The sequence below is a fragment of the Drosophila virilis genome, chromosome 5, assembly GCF_030788295.1.
Source record: "Drosophila virilis strain 15010-1051.87 chromosome 5, Dvir_AGI_RSII-ME, whole genome shotgun sequence".
Taxonomy (NCBI): Eukaryota; Metazoa; Arthropoda; class Insecta; order Diptera; family Drosophilidae; genus Drosophila; species Drosophila virilis.
Genome location: NC_091547.1, coordinates 2257281 through 2276364, shown reverse-complemented (window position 1 = coordinate 2276364; position 19084 = coordinate 2257281). Strand labels below are relative to the sequence as shown.

Genomic DNA, 19084 nt, shown 5'->3' with positions numbered 1-19084 from the left:
CGCTTCGAAACGACATAACTCCCTTGATTTGGTCGGCCAGTTTTGATACAAATCCCAGCTGAAGTACCAGGCGAACAGACTCAGCTAGTAGGTGGATACAAAATAAAAATCAGCGACTGATATTTTTCTTTGCATACCTTAAGGGGCATATTGGGCCGTTAAATTTAAATTTGATTTTAAATAAGTCCCTCAACCGTCGACCAAAAATTAAGGTTATTTTTAATGAAATTGTTAATCGTAACGTTATTTAACGCCTAAATGGGCCGTTTTAAGGAGCATTGCGATGTGCCTTGGCCAAAAGTAAGTCCTCGTCCTGTTGATTTGGAATATGTTATAAAAAGGACGAAAGTCCGCATTCTAAGAGAAAAATCAGAAAAAATGAAGAACGACATAATCTCGACACGATCAACGGCGGAAGCGACATATCATCTTCAGAGAAATAAGTTTCAAAACGAAATCATTTTTTCGCAAAATATGACCTGTCGGAAACTTTGATGGCTTTAGATTCTGTAGACCTCCGCGAGTTAACCCTCCCAATATGAGCGGGATTGGGCTTTATTTGGTCGAGATATGGCCATTTAAAGTTTTCGAAAAATTTTCAATGGAAGGCGACCAGATGGGGTTTTTAGTATGCCAAAAATTATAGGTTTATATATTGGTTCACATTATCAGAGTGTTTAATTACAGGTGATTGTCATACAAAAAAAAAAAAATCGGAATGCTTAAACGACACCTAGATCAACATAATATAAGCTTGTGTATTAAAGAGAAAACATCGCCACGTTTTTAATTCAATAATAAATTATTAGGCATTAATCATTAAGTACAACACGTATTCAAAGATTGGATTTCTCCAGGCATATTACTAGGTCATTTAAAGTCTAATGATTAGAGTCTAGAGTATTTACATAATTCAATTCGATGCGATTAATATATATATATATATATATAGCTGCCAATTCGTTAAGATATATAAAATAATGAAGCCTGTGTGTGGATTAACAAATGTGTTTGAACTGGATATATATAGTAAATAGATGGGCAGATATTTAAGTGGATGCACTCAGGCATGGATTATCTTTAGCACCTGCACAATGGTGCACGATATACATATTTGTATACACATATAGAGACTTTTAGTAGCTGCTTATTAACTAGACTATTAATTAATATTGCATTCTGTTTGCGTTTTCAACAAATTCATATAACAAACTTAATTCCGCTTGGAGGAGTTGATTAAATATTTACAGCAGTGCGTCAGCAGATGTTTCTCGCCGGATGAGGAATTATTATTGTTGTTATTGTTATTATTATTGTGATGATGATGATGATGCTGCGGCGCGCCCAGCTCACGCGTATATATATCCAGACCATATTGACCCTCCTCAGGGAAGCTAAAAGATAAAAGATTCCAAATGAATTAAAAGTGTAAAAATATTATTGCCGTCCAACTCACTTAATGATGAACGTGACAATGTCATCCAGCGTGCTGTGCGTGACATATTTGGCCAGTTTCTTCTCCTCGATGCCGTTCTTGTGCAGCGTGGCCATGAAGTCGGTCAGCGGGCGCGACATGCGGAACTGCAGATCCAAGCTGCGGCCGGCAAAGATGAGCGGATCCTGGCGGGCAGAATTAGAACAAGTTAGAACCGGTTGCTAGTTCAATGCCAGCTGGTACCCACCTGATGTGTAATGGGTATGAGTCCGAAAAGTCGCGTCGCCTTGGTGGGACCCCACTCGCCGCTGGCGCAGTCCGGCAGCGGCACCATTACCGTTTGCAGCTCCTCGCAGCAGATCTGCAAACAGGCCAGAATTTAAAATTGAAGGAAGATATTTTCATTGAGTTGCTGCTCACCTTAAACTTGCACACAGACTTGAACTTCATGGGCTCGCCGGTCAGGTATTCCTGCGGCGTCACCGCATTGGCGAATATGTCGAGCAGAAAGGCGCCCGAGCAGGGCGCATGGACGCGGAACGCGACAATGTTGCCAATGACGGACTGCATCACGAAACGCTTCAGCGAGACGCCATCATAGGAGAGCTCCTCATCGCTGTCGTAAAACTTGAGGTTATAGTGGAATATCAGGCAGCTCTGCATGTCCGTAGGCATGGCTATGCGCACGGTGGCAGCGCCCGTGTCATCCGTGAAGACAACGGCGCCGTAGCCCTCGTCCGCAAAGTGCAGGCCATAGCGAAAGAAGAGCGAGCGCACAAAGGGCAAATTCTCGAATTCGCGCAGCGTAATGGGTCGTTTCAGCAGCTGCCACTCCTCCTGCAGCGGATAGAACTCGTAGATGAACTCGCGCGGATCGGTGAGAAAGTAATGGTCATCATACTCATAGCTGGAAGGAGGCAGAGAGACAGATTGAGATTTAGAGCGTGAGTAGCGGGACCCAGCACTCACCGCAGGCTGTCGTTCTTGCCGCGTCCCTGTTTGGGCGCCTCCTTGGCATTGACCAGATGGCGAGCGCCCCAGTTGCACTGAACGAAACGCCAGGCGCCGGCCACATAGACCGCATTCCACGAGTTGCGAAAACGTGAATCCTGAAACTTGACACCCGGCTGATAGCCGGCGCTCTTCGAATAGCCCTTGATCACCACACAGTGGAGGCCCGCATAGCTGCAGAGGCGCTTGAACAGCACATGGTAGCTCTCCGTGCCGTATTTGATGCCGCGCAGCAGTCCCATGGGCGTGTCGCCCCGCAGATCGTCGTCAAAGTGCATGGCGTTCAGATTCTTGACAGTGATCCAGCGGAAGATGGTGCGCGCCTTCTCGATGTCCGTGGTGCAGCGGCCCACTAGCTGGCGCACCAAATCCGTGAAGGTCTTCTGATCCTCCTGCGCCACCGAAATGGCAATGCGATCCACATCCTCGAACTCAATGGGATCCGTGTAGATCTGAAATTTGCTAACTGCCGGCGGCGCCGGCACCGGCGCATTCAACGGATACTCAATGGGTATGGCGCCCTCGCTGAACTCATCGTCGAGAAAGATGCTCTCGCTCTGCATGTACTCGGAGCGTCGGGCGCTGATCAGCTCCAGCATTTCGCTGGACTGGCGATCGACCAGGGCGGCCGTCTCGTAGCGCTCGTGCTCGAGCATTTTGCGTGTGATGCTCTCCTTTTTCTTGCTGCGCCGCAGTGTCATGTTCTTCTCGAGGTCCTCCTTTTGCTGTTCGTGCCGCAGCGTCAGAATGTTGGCCTCGTCACGATTGCGACGCGACGTGGCCAGCTCCTTCTCGAACTTGTGCGTCAGCCGCTGCAGTTCGCGCTCCCATTCGTCCTGGAATTCGTTTTGGATCTTGCGATCCTCCTCCTCGCGCTTGCGCGCAAACTTTCGATACAAATCGTCCTCCTCCTTGCGATGCTTCATCTCCAGACGCGCCTGCTCCTCGCGAGCCTGCAAAGAGAGTTGGTGAGCGGATTGCCAGCCAGAGAGAAAGCGCCAAATTTGACGTGCAGCTCGTTTCTGGCCATGTTGCAGCAGCTGCATTTGCGTTGCGGCTTGCCTCTTGCAATGCTTGGCTTGTTAACTTGGCTAATTATAATGCCACGCTTCAGCTGCGTCGCTTGGCTAAATATCTGACATTATCTGCAGTCCAAACCAAACTGCACCCCCCCCCCCCCTCCGCTCCTCACACCACCTACCCACTTCACTGCAAACAAATGGCGCACTGGTCACGCATTGCGTGCGCCTTCTCGATAACTGGGCCTTACGGACTGGGCGAATTTTTCTAATGCCCACTCGAAATTTCACCCGGCTTCAATTTACGGTAAATTTAATTCTACAAATTGCGGCGTGAGTGCAAAAAACGGCTTGAGACTCTTTCGCTGATCTTTAAGGTCAGAGAGACCAGCTTAAGAAAGGAAATATGGAATACAAAAATCCAGAAAATACTAAAAGGAGCTTTTTCAAGCTAAGTTCTACAATAAAGAACTGTATACTTATTAGATATGGCAGAAAACTACCCAACTTCACCCTGGTCACATTAAAAGTGTCAACTTCCGTTTAATGCAATGTATCAGAAATACGTATCCAATAAGCTTTAAACGTTGAAAACGTAGAAAGCATACTATTCTTTTGCCCCTTAAGTTTAACCCTTTTGCTGCCTTGAGGGCACATAAAATTCAATTAGTTGGCTTTTGTCATAATTACAGTTGCATGTTGCACTCAATTTCGAATTGGCCGGGCCGCATACAACATGTGTGGCAAATAATACGGCATTAAACAAATTAACTATGGTTCGCATTTAATTAATGCTTCCGCATGGGAATTTCGTAGCATTTAGCGCCACACACACATTAATAACTACATATAAGCCACAACAATATGCAATTAAAATCAAATTTCAATGTCAAGTTCAAAACAATAACTTTAAAACAAAAACAAACAACAAATGAGTAATAAGCAGCCGCAGTGGCAGTATTAACAACAACAATAACAACAACTAAATGGTTCATAGACCCGTTGACAATGGACAGTCGAATTGCGTGAGCGTCGAAAAAATGAAATATAATATAAGAAAATTGAGAGCAACAACATTTATGACGCCCACTGTGACAAAGCCCAAGCACAAAAGCAACAACAACAACTACAGCGAGAACAATAACAACAGCAGCAGCAGCCGAAATCGAAATGAAAACGAAAGTGCAAAAGCTTCGAAAATTAATTATTGCGCAAGCTACTTATACAATTTAAAAAAATTCCCCTCGCCGCCGCAAATAAGTATACAAGTCTGCATTAACGGTAAATTGGCCAGACTGCGTCTGACAAAAGTGCGCAAAAAGCTTAAAGTTAGGCATGAGGAAGTGTTTGCGAGCCAATAACAATTACATGGCGTGCATTGCATAAGGGCCGCAAGTGGCATACAGAGAGAGATAGAGAGAGAGAGAGAGAGAGAGAGCGAGAGCGCAGTGCGTCACGCACACAGTGAGAGAGCATGCAAGAGAGCGCCAAAGAATGACGCTGCCGACCGCGCTGCTGCTGCTACCGCCGCGGCTGTCAGCTGAATGATGAAGCAAATGCGGCGACGTTGCCGTTACTTTCACTCTGGTGCGCATAATTTAGATTTAGCAAACGGCGCAGCGTCGACGTCTGACGCTGACGTCGCTTTTAGTGCAGCCGGAATAACGAGTGACGGCGACGCACACACAGATATCCGTATATGGTAATCTATGCTGCCAGCACAGCGACCGCGGCAGCGGCACACTGCTGGCCAAAATAATGTGTACAACTGCGTTAAAGCAGCTGCAAATGAGTTCGCAGCGTTGTTTTTGTTGGTGGGTGTGTGTTTGCGAGCGTGTGTGCGTGTGTGTGTGTGTGTGTGTGCGTGGCAGTTGTAAAACATGCAAAATTTTTAATGATTGCATGCATGCAATTTTTCACATATTTTCTATTAGACGGCGCTTTTTTGTTGTAGTTTGTAGCTTTTTTTTGTGGCTTTTGCGGTGTGGCAACAACAAAGCCATCAAACACCTGTTCGAAATTTGTTAAATTGAGCGTTGCAATAATATGCGCCTGCTGCTGTTAAGATGTTGTAGTTGTTGTTGTTGTTGCTGCTGCTGCTGCTGATCACTCGCGTGTGGCATTCTCGAAAGTGAAAGAAAAACTGTTCGTGGTGCCACCAGCCAAACGAACAGATCACACACACACACACACACACACACACACAAAAAGGCACAAAAACTTGTGCGATTTTAATTTCGTTTTTTTGAAATCGGTTTTTCTTTTTCTATTTTTTTTTTTTTTTTGTTTTTACGTAAAATGCGATTATAATGCTTTCACCATCATGCAGATTTGCAGCGTCAAGCGATTACAAGTGCCAAGTCATGCGCCAAAGCTAAAGCTAAAGCAGATCTGCCATACATAAAGATATAGATGCATATGCACATAGCCATAAATTGTAATCGAGATGGCAACAGCAAAAGCTTTTGGTCACAATTTCAGCTAGTTGGGAAAATGAAATGCATTTTCTGGCATATCTGGCTGAAAAACGGAAGCCAACGGAAGATGCTTGAAATCGGAAATATAAATAAATATAGATATTAACTATGCTGGTCAACTCTTCTTCTTCAGACAGCAGTCGCTGCTTTAACTGTGCTTCTCACTTAAGTTAGTCTAATTAATGCAACTCTTGTTAGTTCTCGAGCTGGTTTGGACAAGTGGCTCGTGAAAACAAAAGACTTAGGCAACAAACTTGAGCGCACAAGTGCAAATAGCACACTAGCCTACATAATCATGACTTTGCCTGCCATTGCATTAATTAAATACCCCCAACCCAGCTCAACTCAACTAGCTACTCGGCTCGGATCAATGCGAGGCGGACATGGCAAAACATAGAGCTGGAGCTAGAGCTGGAGACGGCAACAGACGAAGCATTGCACAACCGTTTGTTTACAAGACACAGCTAGGTAGATTTTATGTGTGCGTGTGTGTGTTATTGCCAACCCGCTATAAACGAGTGTAACATGGATTGCTGGCCAGCACAGACGGGCAGTTAAATTTCATTAGATGTTCTGCACTAAATAATTTCTTAATTTGCGGCCAGTTAGAATAGATATAAGAGAGGGAGCATATTTATATATATATACGTACCAGGTAGAAATCAATTGGCTTCTCGCGCGCCTTATTGTAGGCCTTTTGTATTTCGGTTTGTTTGAGCGCATGCGCAATATGCAAAGCGCTCGCATCGAAGCGTCCATATTTGTAATCGGAATCGTTTTGGGATGGGGAGCTCACCTCCCGCCCGCCGAAGCCGTTGGGCGTTGATTGGCGCGAACCGAGGCCGCCGCCGACGCCAACACCTGCAATGAGTGTGCAAGTGTTAAATACGAGCAACTGCATCCGGCTGCTGTCGAGGCTCACCATCGATTTCGGTGCGTGTGCCGCGTATTTGCTCGTTCACGAATTTGTTAGTGCGCGGCGCATTCAAGGCCTGCCGAATGCCCACCGCTGTCTGGTCCAGATGGCCGGGTCCGCTCTTTGGTACATGTGAACTGCAATAGACCTGCGCACAAAGCTCACATTAAAGATCAACAATGGGGAAAAAAACAAAAAGAAAAAACCGTTTATCATGATGAAATGCCTCGGCAATTGGCTTGGGTGATTTGTACAAACAGATTAGCCCGAGACAAAATGCATATTACGCATAGATTGTTGGGCAATCTTCAAGTTGAATCACGCTTCGTGCTTTTGTTATGCGTGGATCATATTGAGTGAAATGTCTCTAAAAAAGGCGTTTTTTCTTCAAAGATGTCTTGATGCTCTAACCTTATAAAGAACTGCTTGGTAACGCGGCCCAAAATGGACACAGTCTCAAGTGCCAGAATTGGCAGCTTAGTTGACAAATCAAAGACGATTTAAATATAGCTGGAAATGATGAGCCTAACTCAAACATACCCTGTTAATAGGTCTAAAGTGTCGCACTGTTTGCTTAAGTAGGTTATCCAAACTTGGCAACCCTGGCTGTTATAGGCCCTGGGAAATGTTTTCCATGTGAATTGACATTTAGAGCACCTGCATACAAAGTTTGGTGCATATAGCACTTAAAGTTCTCGAGTTATGCTTAAGAAACCAAAATTGGTGGAGATTTCGGGCAGACAAAATCATTTCAATTTCTAGTCTCATGTTTTTATAGCTTAAAGATCGTTTAGATACATGTATAGACATGGACATGGCTATATTTATTCAGCTTGTCGACCCTGGTCCAAAAGGTTTTCTTTTGCTTGTATATTCAGCCATTTTTAAAGGGTATATTTTGAATTACAGGGTATAGTGATGTGCTGATATGTTTAATATGGCAATTTCGAGGCACAAAATTGTAATAGAAAATAAGTTTAAATATGATTGCATTTATTACAATAACAAGACAAATGTTATTGTTTAATATTCTGTCTACTTGCTTTAGAAATTGGATAGAAAACTCAGCGAATATGCATGTTAATTAAATTATATTCTTGTAATTTGTTTAGCGCAGTCATAAATCAAATTTTTAACTGTTTAGTTTATAAACTGTCAAACAATGTTACGTGCAAAGCTGCGAGACTTTGCGGCAACCGCTTCACCTACTCGCAGCTGGAGGCCGCCTTTTAAAGCCATAAATCTAGGTATATATATATATATATGCATATATATAGATATAGATATAGATATAGATATAGATATAGATATAGATATAGATATATACATATGTGTCTGACAGACCGCAGTGACACACATTTGGCTAAGTGCAATAACAAAGTTATTTATTGTTATGCATGCGGCGTCGTAGTATGCAAAAAAAAGAGGCAGCTGTGCAAATATTTCAACTTGCTGCACGTTTGTCGCCTAAGTCTTTCGTTTTACTACGTGCCCGCTCACCTCTTTGTCGTCCTGCTTGTGTTGATTGTTGAAATATGTCTTGAGCGTCAGCTTGGTGCCGCAATGGACGCACTTGAAGCAACCGGAATGAAAGAATGTGAAATCCTTGAGCGGCCCCACGCGATCCACCTGATAGACGGTCTCGCTGCAGCGCAGGCAGGTCGACTCGTAGAAATTTGGCCGATACATAGTTGTTGCTCCTGTTGTTGCTGCTCTTAACTGATTTCCGGTTATCTTCTCTCTCTCTCTCTCTCTCTGTGTGTGTGTGTGTGTGTGCGTGTTTTTAGTTTTTACTTTTATTTTCAAATTTCACTTGCAATTTATATTCTGTTTCGATTGTCTCGCTGTCGATTTGTGGTGCGGCACGTTTATCGGGTTCTACTTGTTGCCGTCGTCGTGACACTTTCGGTTTGGCTTGTTCAGCTCCTCTATGTTAATTTATTGGCCAGCCAATTGGTGCGCCATGTTCCACATCAGCTGCTGCTGCTGCTGCTGCTCGAGCCAGTAGCTGCCCAAATAAAAAAAAAGTAACGAAAAAACGCATAAAATAAGTCACAAATGCCAAAAATTCAATAAATGGTGAGACGACCGACTGGTAAATACCCTCTAACTGATTTGAACTAGTCTACTCCCACACACACATATTGAAGCTCAGGCTTTTTGTTCTCATTTCTCCAAATTATGTTAAACATTTTCCTTAAATACATTTACTTCTTATTGTTTAATCTTTATCAATAATTTAGGGCTTGAAAAGACACTTACCTACGTGAATATAACTAAAAGGAAAGTTATATATCCCAAAGTCTTAGAGCTATTCTAAGAATAAACTAAACTAACTATTTATCAATCTATCAACCAATCAATCAATCCCTCTATATCTATATCTAGCTGAGTGTCTATCTATATATCTATGTAAAATCGATATTTATCGAATTTCAATATGCCCATTTCCAGGGTATACAGGGTATACAAATCAAACAAATTTAAAGCAGAATCCGCCAGCATCGCTTGTGTGTGGGCATTTGAATTTCCTTTTAATACGCGCTGCCCCCTCCGCGGCAAACGCCCAACTTGGTCATATCAATGGCCAGCCAGCACGAAGACGGCTACCAAAACTGGCCAAAAGCCAAAAGCCGCCGTCGCACGGCTAAAAAGTCAAAGTCAAAGCCAAAGTTGCTTCATTTTTCAGTTTTGTGTGAAGGCGGCCAAAAAGTATATACATATATATAGATATATATAAAAAAAAAAAAAACTTTCATTTTTGTTGGTCTGTGGAAAATAAAATTAATGAATTTTAATCAAGTGGACGCGGTGGACAACGGCCGACAAATGTGTAGGGTATGAAAGATCTGTCTGTGCCTGGCAATGGCATTGCCATTGACCTCGCCGCAAACGTGCAACAGTTGAACTCGTTGCGGCTGCAGCGTGCAACGTGCAACGTGCAACGGAAAAGCCGCGCGCCTGGCACCAGCTGCAGAAGGAGGCCGTCGCCATTGAATTGTTTTTCTTTTGCCATTTGATTAATTGCAGCGATTGTTGTTGTTGTTGTTTTGTTGTTGTTGCTGCTGCTTTTCCACAATTAAATCAGAGTTGGCAAACCATAAAACACACACACACACACACACACACGCGTGCGGTTAAAACAACACAAGAGCATGTAATATTAATTGATTGTTGCAGTTGCATTTGCACTTGCCTTTGCTTTTGGCCAAAATTAAAACTAATGCGGTTTTATGGCAGGCTTTGCTTTCTTTTCAAGTTTAATGAACGTTAAAAGAGAGAGGGAGAGAGAAGGGGGAGGCGTAGGGGGGTAGGCTGTTGTCTTTGTGCTTAGCGCGATTGCGGCATCAATCGCAGGCGCATTGAAGGTTGCTGCCCGCTGCTGGTTGCATGCCGCTTGCCACTTGCCGCTTGCCATGTTGCAATGTAAATGCAGGCAACGTTTTGTAACACCAAATTATTTTGATTGCCTGCAAAACCATTTTTCAAGTTCCGCTTTTGAGGTTTTGCTCTCGATCGAGCGTTACAAATGCAATTAGGGGCCGAGGGGAAGGGCAACCACATCTATGATTAGCATTTAGCTTTTTCTTACAATGAATGCACACGATTAGCAGCTTTGTAGGGCTTTTAGTTAGAATATGAATGCAAAATGCCCAATATAGAAAGTTAACTCCAGTTAAATGTGAATTTTGAGGCTACTTCTCCAACTGTTCCCACGTATTCATAGATAAATATTCGGTAATAAGTCTATTGAATATGGATATATACAACAAAAACTGTTCTCATTTACTTTTTAAAGATATTATTCTATTCTATAACCCTCGATTCATTGTTCTATTAACAAAAAGACTAGTCATTAACTGTTCCCATTTATTTATCCTTTAGATTTCAAGATCTGTTCTCACTCTTTTTACAAATATTTTTTCTACTTACTTTAATTTTAGAAGATCACTTTCAATACAAGAAAAACTTTCTAATTAGAGTTCTTCTTGCAAACCAGAAATGTCATATATTCCCACTTTTTATTCCTTTGGATTTCTGCCTTAAAAAAATGATACTGTTTCTACTATTTTTGAATTTTGACATTTACTCATATGTTAGCTTATAAAAAACTTCAGAAATTTTCCAACTGAAGACAGGTAATGTTACACGTAAAGACTGTCTATTCCGTGTTCTAATTGTCACAAGAAACCCGTCAGAAACTGTTCCCACTTATTTGGCTTTAAATACGTGTATTCTCCTACACATTTGAATCGCCCAAGATTTGTTCAATAATATGTTAAACTGATTTTCTCAATTAATACCAGTTTAAGGCTAACACCAAAATGGTCTTATATGCTTTTTAAGCCGACAGCTCACAGCATTCCAATCCGCACTCATCACAGCTCAACTAAGTAAGTTCTGTCAATGGGCTGTCCGTGAGGTGAATGATAGGCCCAGGCTTTGGGTAAATTAATTTGGCGCCGCTGGCAGCCCACACAGAAATCAATCGGCATTTGCGAGCCATGAATGAAACGCCCACATGAAGAGCAGCCGCAGCGGCGAGCTGGCGGAACTGTGATGCGATCACAATCGATGTGATTGAATGGTCTAATTAGAGGCTGCTTTTGACATAATTAGCGTGTAATGATAATTGTAATGACAGGCGCTCAAAGAGTTGGACATGTCTGGCAAATCGTCGGCCCCAGCTGACAAAACGCCCCGCCAAGAGGCCCCGTCGCTTACATCACAGTCATCACGATTCGCCAGCTCGACCAGGGCCAGCGAAGTGTGACTAAGAAGCGTTTCAGGCGCTCTTCCTATGCCCATTCCTATTGCTATCGCATTGCCGTTTAAACAGAACTCGGCTCGGGTTGGGGACTTTGTGTGCTTAGTGGGCGTAGAATTTCGCACATGCCAAGCATAAAACTCATCTCATGTATCACTCGACTTAAAATTTGTTTTCCAACTCAATGCATTTCTACAATGCTGTGCGGAAAAATTTCACAACAAGGCCAGTTGGAAATGCATTATACGAATTATACGAACTTTTAAGAGATAAAAAACACACAGTGAAAGAATCAAAAAATCAACATAATATAAACCAAAATTGAAGAGAACGTGTCCAAGTACTTAATTAACATATTTAAACGACGAAGGTCATTCGAAACCTGATTATTACAATATAATCATATGCAGCTGGAAACATTTGAAATTCTTATTTAGACGCCACAAATTGTGTTTCGTTTTTAAATACTTAATTTCCTATTACGCAATACCGAAATTCTCTCAAAAAGTAATCCAAACTTTAAACTTGCCATTAGAAATCGGAAATATTCAAATAAACAGTTTGGGCATGATGGCATTATTTCGGAATAGTTTGTATATAAAATCAATTTTCGATTCATAGAAAATCGACGTAAATAAAAGAAAACGAAAGTCGCTCAATCAAAATATTTAAATGGATTAATTTCGAATAAGCTATTTGCATATAGAGCGTTGGGTTTTGGTGTTTATCAATTTGCTGCGTGACCGTTTTGGTGGCAAGTTTGTGGCTTGAGTCTTTTGTTTGGCACAGCCAGAGAAACGATAACAATGCCTATCGATATTAATAACAGTAAAAGACGCAATGCAACAGCAACAAGGCGAACACTTTAATGAGCTTGTATTGGCATAATTGCCGCTGTCAAGAGGTAGCAACAACAGCAACAATAAATGAAATGAATGTCTAGATAAAACACAGCTTGTTTATATCTATAACTGGTTTCCAGTCATTAGTAATGAAACAATCATAGTTATTTAAACAAAATGCAAATGATTGCGTCACTTTCGACCGCTGCACACGGGCAAAGCAGATAAAAATAAAAACGAAAATAGAAAAAAACAAAATACAAACTCACATTTAAAGTGCGCGCTTACGAAACGAAATGAATAGCATTAAAAAGAAAAAAAAAATGAATGAAAAAGATAACTGTGGCTGCCGTTTTGCCATCTACTTAGTGTGGCAAATGAAATGCGCAAATATTGGAATAATGGAATAATGGAATGTGGAAAGCGGGCGCAAGTCTTGTTAATGTCTTAAGCAAATGGCTGCTTTTCGTACTTTTTGCCTTGTGCTAATTGCAAGTGTGCTAAATTCCGGCTGCTAATTAAAAAGGCCGCCCCAACAATGGGCGAGAACTGTCGAAAATAGTTTGAAACTAAACAACACTGAAACGCAGTGTGCACTAAATTACACAGACGACGTTGATTATTTACGTACAAAACAGACAAAAGGGAAATAAAAACACAAATATGCAGCAGCAACAACAATGAGAGCAGGTGCCTTCTAACTGACGCCTGCTCCTATACAATCCTCTCTCTCTCTCTCTCTCTCTCTTTTTCGTTTTGTGTGCGTGTGTATGTGTGTAGCTGCGACGTCAGCGGCGCATGCTTGCAATCTTTCACTTTTTTGTGTGGCTGCGCTGGCGCGCTCCACTTTTTGTAAATTATTTCTCGTCTCTTTCCATTATTATTATTTATTTTTGCCTTGATTATACACACGCGATATATACATACATACATACATACATATGCAAGTGCATGGCTGGAAAGTTCGCTTTAGACGGTATGCACTTTGGAGGCCCTTGGCTCCTCTGTTCTGCCACCAAGCGTTTGACATACTTTGTATTTCAGCATTTCAATTGTTTTCTGTTATTCTTTAGTGTTTTGGTGTTTTTTTGTTGTTTTTCGTTTTTAGCTTTTTGTTTCGTGTGTTGTTTTCTACGCAGCTAAACAACTTTCTTCTCATGCGTTTTGAGGGGCGCGCGTTGTGCAAAAGTATTTATGATAAATTTCACACACACATGCAAACGGCATAAGCATAAGCTGGTATAGCAACAAAACTCGCCACTAAAACACACACACGCATACGCATACACACACACACACACACACACTCACACTCTCGCACACAGTTCAGTGAGCAGAGACACAAATGTTTGAGATTCTTTATTATATATTAAATTTTTGGCATTTTTGTAATATTTTCGGTTTGTGTGTGAGTGTGCAAACAACGGCGCAACAATATACCAACACAAATGCAACTGTAAACGGGAATGTAACAAATTTCATTACCAAACGAGCACATACATATAAACACACACAAGTGCAGGGCAAAATAAAACCGACCGCTTCGCACGCTTATTCGTTGACGATCGCTATGGAACTGATCCGAGCTTTGAGACATGTGCAAGCTCTAGGCCAAACAACGAGCTTTGAGTCTGTGCTGGACTGTTAACTAACAGAACATGTAAACATAGAGATGAATAGAAACTTGGTATACCTGTTTTAAGGGTTTCAAAAATAATAGCAAACAAACAAACTATGGCCAGTAGTAGGCGAAATAAATAAGTGTAATTCAAATTGGATTTTTTCACAACAGCTACTACTTTTAGTGTTGTAAAAAGCGATTGCACCTGCTACGGCTTGCGCTCGAGATAAGGGAAACAGCTGATGGCACAGATATCGACGCGCCGCCACAGTCAGTTATCGTCCAGCGTCAAATCTAACAAACAACTATTGGCAATTGGACTAAATTGCATTTTTGGGTTGGCTTTCACAATAGGATGGGTAATTCTATCGGTATCGTAAGCGAGGACGATGAATCATTTGACATAACCGAGGATGGATTTGGTTACAATGTTATCAATTTCACAGTCAACACCATGGACGTGCATTTTCGTGCCCAAAATAATCACCCGAACAATCTGCCCGTTTGTGAAAAGCCAAATGTAGATAAATTTCGAGTGAGCATGATATTCAAAATATATTCGTTTGCACCGATGACTAATACATGGCCCATTGCAGACCACAGACATGTACAAAGAGGTAAGAGCACGCAGCAGCCTGGCCAGCAAGCCCACAGAGCAGCGCTGGAATCTGATGCACGCACTGCAACAGCGCGAAAATGGCCTCGCCTCGCCTGGCAGCGACTCGTTCTCACCAAATCAACAGCGCTACTTCTCCAACATGTATATACCCAATCATAGATCGATGCGTCTGATGTCTCTGGACGCCAAAGTGTTTGTGACCAAGTTCAATAAGAGTGGCAGCAAACTCCTGACGGCTTGTCAAAGTTAGAAATCTACTTAACTGGTTTTGAATGAAGTTAATGCGCAATTATCTTGCAGATGGCTTTGTGCGTATCTATGATGGCTCCAAGGGCACGTATCACTTGCTGAATCGCATCAATGCCCGCGATGTACAGTGGAGCATCACGGATGCTGACTTCAGTCCGAACGGTCAGCATTTTGCCTACTCCACCTGGTCGCGCTCATGTAAGTCCCATTTGAGGCCTTGAGCTTCCATGTTAATTTTCCACTTTTTCCAGTCTATATAATGTCACTTAATGGCTCCGACGACGATTGCCAGTGGATCGATGTGAACGAGACATCAAGCAGTCGAGTCGCCATATTCTCGCTTCGCTACTCGCCCACGGGCGACAAGATTATTGGCGGCAGCAACAATGCCACCGTTATAGTGGGCGATGTTCAGACGCGTGCCACACAGATTCTACGCACACATCGCATGCCCCAGACGGACGTGAATGCTGTTAGCTATGTGAACAACAATGATCCAAATGTGATAATAGCCGGTTGTGACGATGGCCTGCTCAAGGTGTACGATTTGCGCACATCGTTTCGCAGCCGCAGTCTGTCCAAGTGTGTGGTTTCGTTCATTGGACACTTTGATGGCATTACGTACATTGATTCGCGAAACGATGGCTACCATGTTCTTTCCAATTCCAAGGATCAGAGCATTAAAATCTGGGACATGCGCCAGCCCAGCAATCTGCGTTTTCGCAGCAACGCACGACAGCATCAGCTGGCGATGACCAATTGGGATTATCGCTGGGACCGCGTGCCGCGCGAATGTAAGTAACTAGTTTTGATACTTCATATATAATTGTTCTATACATTTATATCTATATGCGCGCAGTTTACAATCCACACAAGGCGCTGGATGGTGATAGCAGCATAATGACATATCGCGGGCATCGAGTTAGCAAAACCCTGCTGCGCGCCAAATTCTCCCCGATGGAGCAAACCGGACAGCGTTTCATATACACAGGCTGTGCCACAGGGCGTATTATAAGTAGGTGCTATTAACTTATGTCTAAACACCTATTAATCATGTTCAATTTGATGCAGTTTATGACGTGCTGACTGGCAAAATTCAAGAGGCTATTGAGGGACACAAGAATGTTATACGCGACCTGGACTGGCATCCAGTGCGCTCTGAAATTGTCTCCAGTTCGGTAAGGCTGATAAGGCGTTGCTTTTTGGTTTTGTGCTGTGACCTTAACCTTTGATATCTGCAGTGGGATACGCACGTGAATCTGAACAACTACAACCGGAATATGGCCACACAAAATTTGAAGCGTCGACGCAGCCAAACGCAGGACACAAGACCTTTGCGACGTTCGCGTCGCCTAGCTAACCGTAATAACTTGCCTGACTAGATTAAGCAATTATTTGTTTTTTAGCGTTGCCTTTTGATATTGCATGTTGTATAGATTACGTTACATATTTAACATTAGTTAATATATAAGATAATTACATTCAGTTCTTAGGGCTTACCAAGAAATCAGACCACCAACGCTATAAACCAAAACATCACACATAGACATAAAATTCCCTCTTGGTTCTCGCGAACAAGACTGAAGACACATCGTAGAACTGCGCCAGCAGCCATTACAATCCCAACATACCCGTTACCACAAAACTCAGGCATAATTTTAATGTATGAGCGTACACTTCCCTGGTATCTAATCTAATCTGAGGCCTAGCGTGAAACTGCGCTAGCAGGCTCTGCAATCCCGACAACATAAAACTCAGACATCATTTTAATGTATGAGCGTACGTTTTCCTGGTATTTATTATAAAGTATTTTATTGTTACATATTAAACATGAAACTATGTACAAAATCTAATTATAAAAACTTAATGTTTAAGAATTCAGATGTGAATAACATTTTGTTTATTGCCTGAGCTCTAGATGCCTGAGAAGGCCTTAACTTTTACTATTTTCCTAATATCCGCCTGCTTCAATTTTTGATGTTTTATTTTACTGGCGATGTAGCGTACTTTATTCTTAACACCACCCATATATTTGTCCTCTTTACCCTCCCATAGGTTTAAAATACGCTCCGCATCGTTTTTCACCTCCACAATCTTCAGTTCAATATTGTTGTCCAGCGCGTATCCAGTTATTTCAGCCAGCGTCGCGTTCTTGAATGCATTCATATTTAATATGTGAAATTTTTCTGCACAAAATGAAGAGATTTTGAATACATTGTATGAGTTTTGTTTTTCAATTAATTGCTCCATTGATAAGAGTTCGCTGCTATCCTTTGCTGCCGACGAATCGCTGGAGCATATATTATCAGTTTCTGCTGCACTTACTTCGGATTCGAGCGTCTTGGTAGTTTTCTTCGCTTTGGCAGGTGGAGGCTCTGTGCCGGCTGCTGCCTCTGTCGGCGGTGTATCCACATCGGCGACCTGTTTTTTCGACTTCTTTTTAGTTTTGGACGTGGTTTCCTCTTCAATGGACTCTTCTTGGATTTGGGTTTTACTCTTTTTGCATTTATTCTTGGCGGGTTTTTCATTAAGTTCTGTTTCTTCTACAATAAGCTCCTCTTTGTTTTCTGTTTTACTCTTTTTGCTTTTCTTGGCAGGTTTGTCAAGCGGATTTTCCTCTGGCGTTTCGACCAGCACTTCTTCAGTTTTCTTTGATTTTTTCTTCTTTTTGTGCTCATTTGTTGCTGCAGTGGGCTCGATTGGCGCTGGCGTTTCCTCTGCAACCTCTTGCTTATCCTTCTTTTTCTTTTTGCGCTTTGGAGGGTTGGCTTCCTGTGTCTCCAGCTCTTCTTCTGGCTCAACAGCATCCTCTTCAGCAGAACGCTTTGATTTCTTTTTCTTCTTTTGCTTCTGGACGGTTTCTGCTGGCAGTACAGCTTCTGGCTGATCCTCCTGTTCCTGGCTTTTGTCCTTCTTTTTCTTCTTCTTTTTAGGCAACTCCACTTCGTTTTCAGTTGGAGTCAAAGCTGCTTCGTTGCTCAAGCTATTCGCTTCAGCAGCTGAGGCATCGTTGGGATTGTTATTGGACGAGAGCCTCTTTTTCATAGCTTCCATTTTCTGCTTAAAGTAATCGTTCACAGAGAGTCCAGTGATCACCGTGTGTACGCCTGCAAAGTTGGGATTCACCGGCTGCTCTTCTTCCTCCGGCTGTTGTTCAATTTGGACAGGCGTCTCAATATCATCGGTAGCCTTTTTGCCAAATATGTTGGCCAGGTCCTTTTCGCTGTACTGAGACAGATCCTTGCCACGCGTAAATTTCTTGTAATGCACACGAGCTTTACTGCTCTTTGACTTCTCCTCTAGCGATATGCCACTGATATTTTCCTTCAGCGTCTTGGGCTTGGCTTCTTCAGCAGCAGCTGCTGCCTTGAAACCAAAGCCCATGGGCCGGGTTTCTTCTTCGGAAGCGGATGCATTGCCACCTGCTTCATTGTCGACATCTCCATTAAGCGCTTTCAGTAGACCATTAAAACCCTCCTCGTGCGTGGTCCATTGATCGTCGCGCGTCTCATAGCCCAAGCCCTCCGCATCGTTCTTGAAGCGCACACGCACAAATTCCTGAGAGCCATCCAGGTTCGCACCGAGACCTCTACCCTTGGACCAGCCCATTTTTTCGAGCATTTTCGTGCCAAAACGCGTATCATCTGGAAATAAAATACAAAATATTTTTTAAAAAACGTAATGTGATGTTAGTTGGAAGCGTTTCATTTTTGTATTCCTCTTCATTCACCTTCGTAGAGCGCCTTTCCGCGCGGACACAAGTTGTACCGTTTGCGGCGACGCGGTTCTGCAAGCATAGCCATTTTTATTGTTAATAACTCGAACTGTAGCCGTATGCACTTTTATTTTATAGTTTTGTTCACAGTTAATATTTATAATAAACTTTTAGCTGCAAATATGCAAGCGCTGCCCATGCTCAACACGTGGAGAATGGCAGTACAAGAGTCGAGTTAAAACAGCTGTTGAGTTTGGCCGTCATGCATACACGACACTGGCATGACAGTTGTGTAGTGTGTGGGCCTTAATGTTAGTAACGCATCATATGTACATATTTATTATAGTTACTTGCTTTTTTATATTTAAATTCTACATTTAAGCAACGTTTTGACATGTCAACTATCAAGCAT

The 19084-nt window shown here is 42.5% G+C and overlaps 3 protein-coding genes across 8 annotated transcripts; 1 reads left to right on the top strand and 2 right to left on the bottom strand.

The window, feature by feature from the left end:
• Positions 1 to 754: 754 nt before the first annotated feature.
• On the bottom strand, positions 755 to 14061 carry Hil (peptidase hillarin). 3 transcript variants are annotated; one of them, XM_015168873.3, is made up of 9 exons: positions 13969 to 14061; positions 8359 to 8866; positions 6865 to 7006; positions 6595 to 6803; positions 2405 to 3399; positions 1856 to 2342; positions 1683 to 1796; positions 1457 to 1620; positions 755 to 1394 (listed from the first exon to the last, which is right to left on the bottom strand). In XM_015168873.3, the coding sequence occupies exons 2-9, from the start codon at positions 8545 to 8547 to the stop codon at positions 1214 to 1216; spliced, it is 2481 nt and encodes an 826-aa protein (XP_015024359.1). In that variant the 5' UTR covers positions 8548 to 8866; positions 13969 to 14061; the 3' UTR covers positions 755 to 1213. The 3 variants fall into 3 exon arrangements, with proteins under 3 accessions (XP_015024359.1, XP_070066580.1, XP_002059462.1); XM_070210479.1 differs by having other exon boundaries at positions 13954 to 14031; XM_002059426.4 differs by lacking the exon at positions 13969 to 14061 and adding an exon at positions 10792 to 10937.
• A 179-nt stretch (positions 14062 to 14240) lies between these two features.
• On the top strand, positions 14241 to 16868 carry LOC6635849 (DDB1- and CUL4-associated factor 11). Of its 3 annotated transcripts, none has more exons than XM_015168728.3 (8): positions 14241 to 14460; positions 14536 to 14624; positions 14686 to 14953; positions 15009 to 15155; positions 15209 to 15751; positions 15817 to 15972; positions 16029 to 16135; positions 16199 to 16868. In XM_015168728.3, exons 1-8 carry the CDS (start codon positions 14445 to 14447, stop codon positions 16337 to 16339), a joined length of 1467 nt encoding a protein of 488 aa, XP_015024214.1. In that variant the 5' UTR covers positions 14241 to 14444; the 3' UTR covers positions 16340 to 16868. The 3 variants fall into 3 exon arrangements, with proteins under 3 accessions (XP_015024214.1, XP_002059461.1, XP_015024215.1); XM_015168729.3 differs by having other exon boundaries at positions 14242 to 14465; XM_002059425.4 differs by having other exon boundaries at positions 14241 to 14624.
• On the bottom strand, positions 16722 to 18990 carry LOC6635848 (PIN2/TERF1-interacting telomerase inhibitor 1). Of its 2 annotated transcripts, XM_015168871.3 has the most exons (3): positions 18688 to 18988; positions 17283 to 18601; positions 16991 to 17143 (listed from the first exon to the last, which is right to left on the bottom strand). In XM_015168871.3, exons 1-3 carry the CDS (start codon positions 18758 to 18760, stop codon positions 17126 to 17128), a joined length of 1410 nt encoding a protein of 469 aa, XP_015024357.1. In that variant the 5' UTR covers positions 18761 to 18988; the 3' UTR covers positions 16991 to 17125. The 2 variants fall into 2 exon arrangements, with proteins under 2 accessions (XP_002059460.2, XP_015024357.1); XM_002059424.4 differs by having other exon boundaries at positions 16722 to 18601; positions 18688 to 18990.
• Positions 18991 to 19084: the final 94 nt, after the last annotated feature.

What these genes read in the sequence shown, in the direction of transcription:
- LOC6635849 (XM_002059425.4), top strand. Translation starts at nt 14,445, where the DNA reads ATGGGTAATTCTATCGGTATCGTAAGCGAGGACGATGAATCATTTGAC. An exon ending in ACTCCTGACGGCTTGTCAAA is followed by an intron (nt 14,954 to 15,008) that starts GTTAGAAATCTA and finishes ATTATCTTGCAG; the next exon opens with ATGGCTTTGTGCGTATCTAT. An exon ending in GGACCGCGTGCCGCGCGAAT is followed by an intron (nt 15,752 to 15,816) that starts GTAAGTAACTAG and finishes ATATGCGCGCAG; the next exon opens with TTTACAATCCACACAAGGCG.
- Hil (XM_015168873.3), bottom strand. Translation starts at nt 8,547, where the DNA reads ATGTATCGGCCAAATTTCTACGAGTCGACCTGCCTGCGCTGCAGCGAG. An exon ending in GGCAAGAACGACAGCCTGCG is followed by an intron (nt 2,343 to 2,404) that starts GTGAGTGCTGGG and finishes GCCTCCTTCCAG; the next exon opens with CTATGAGTATGATGACCATT. An exon ending in ATTGTCACGTTCATCATTAA is followed by an intron (nt 1,395 to 1,456) that starts GTGAGTTGGACG and finishes TTTATCTTTTAG; the next exon opens with CTTCCCTGAGGAGGGTCAAT.
- LOC6635848 (XM_002059424.4), bottom strand. Translation starts at nt 18,760, where the DNA reads ATGGCTATGCTTGCAGAACCGCGTCGCCGCAAACGGTACAACTTGTGT. An exon ending in CGGAAAGGCGCTCTACGAAG is followed by an intron (nt 18,602 to 18,687) that starts GTGAATGAAGAG and finishes TTTTATTTCCAG; the next exon opens with ATGATACGCGTTTTGGCACG.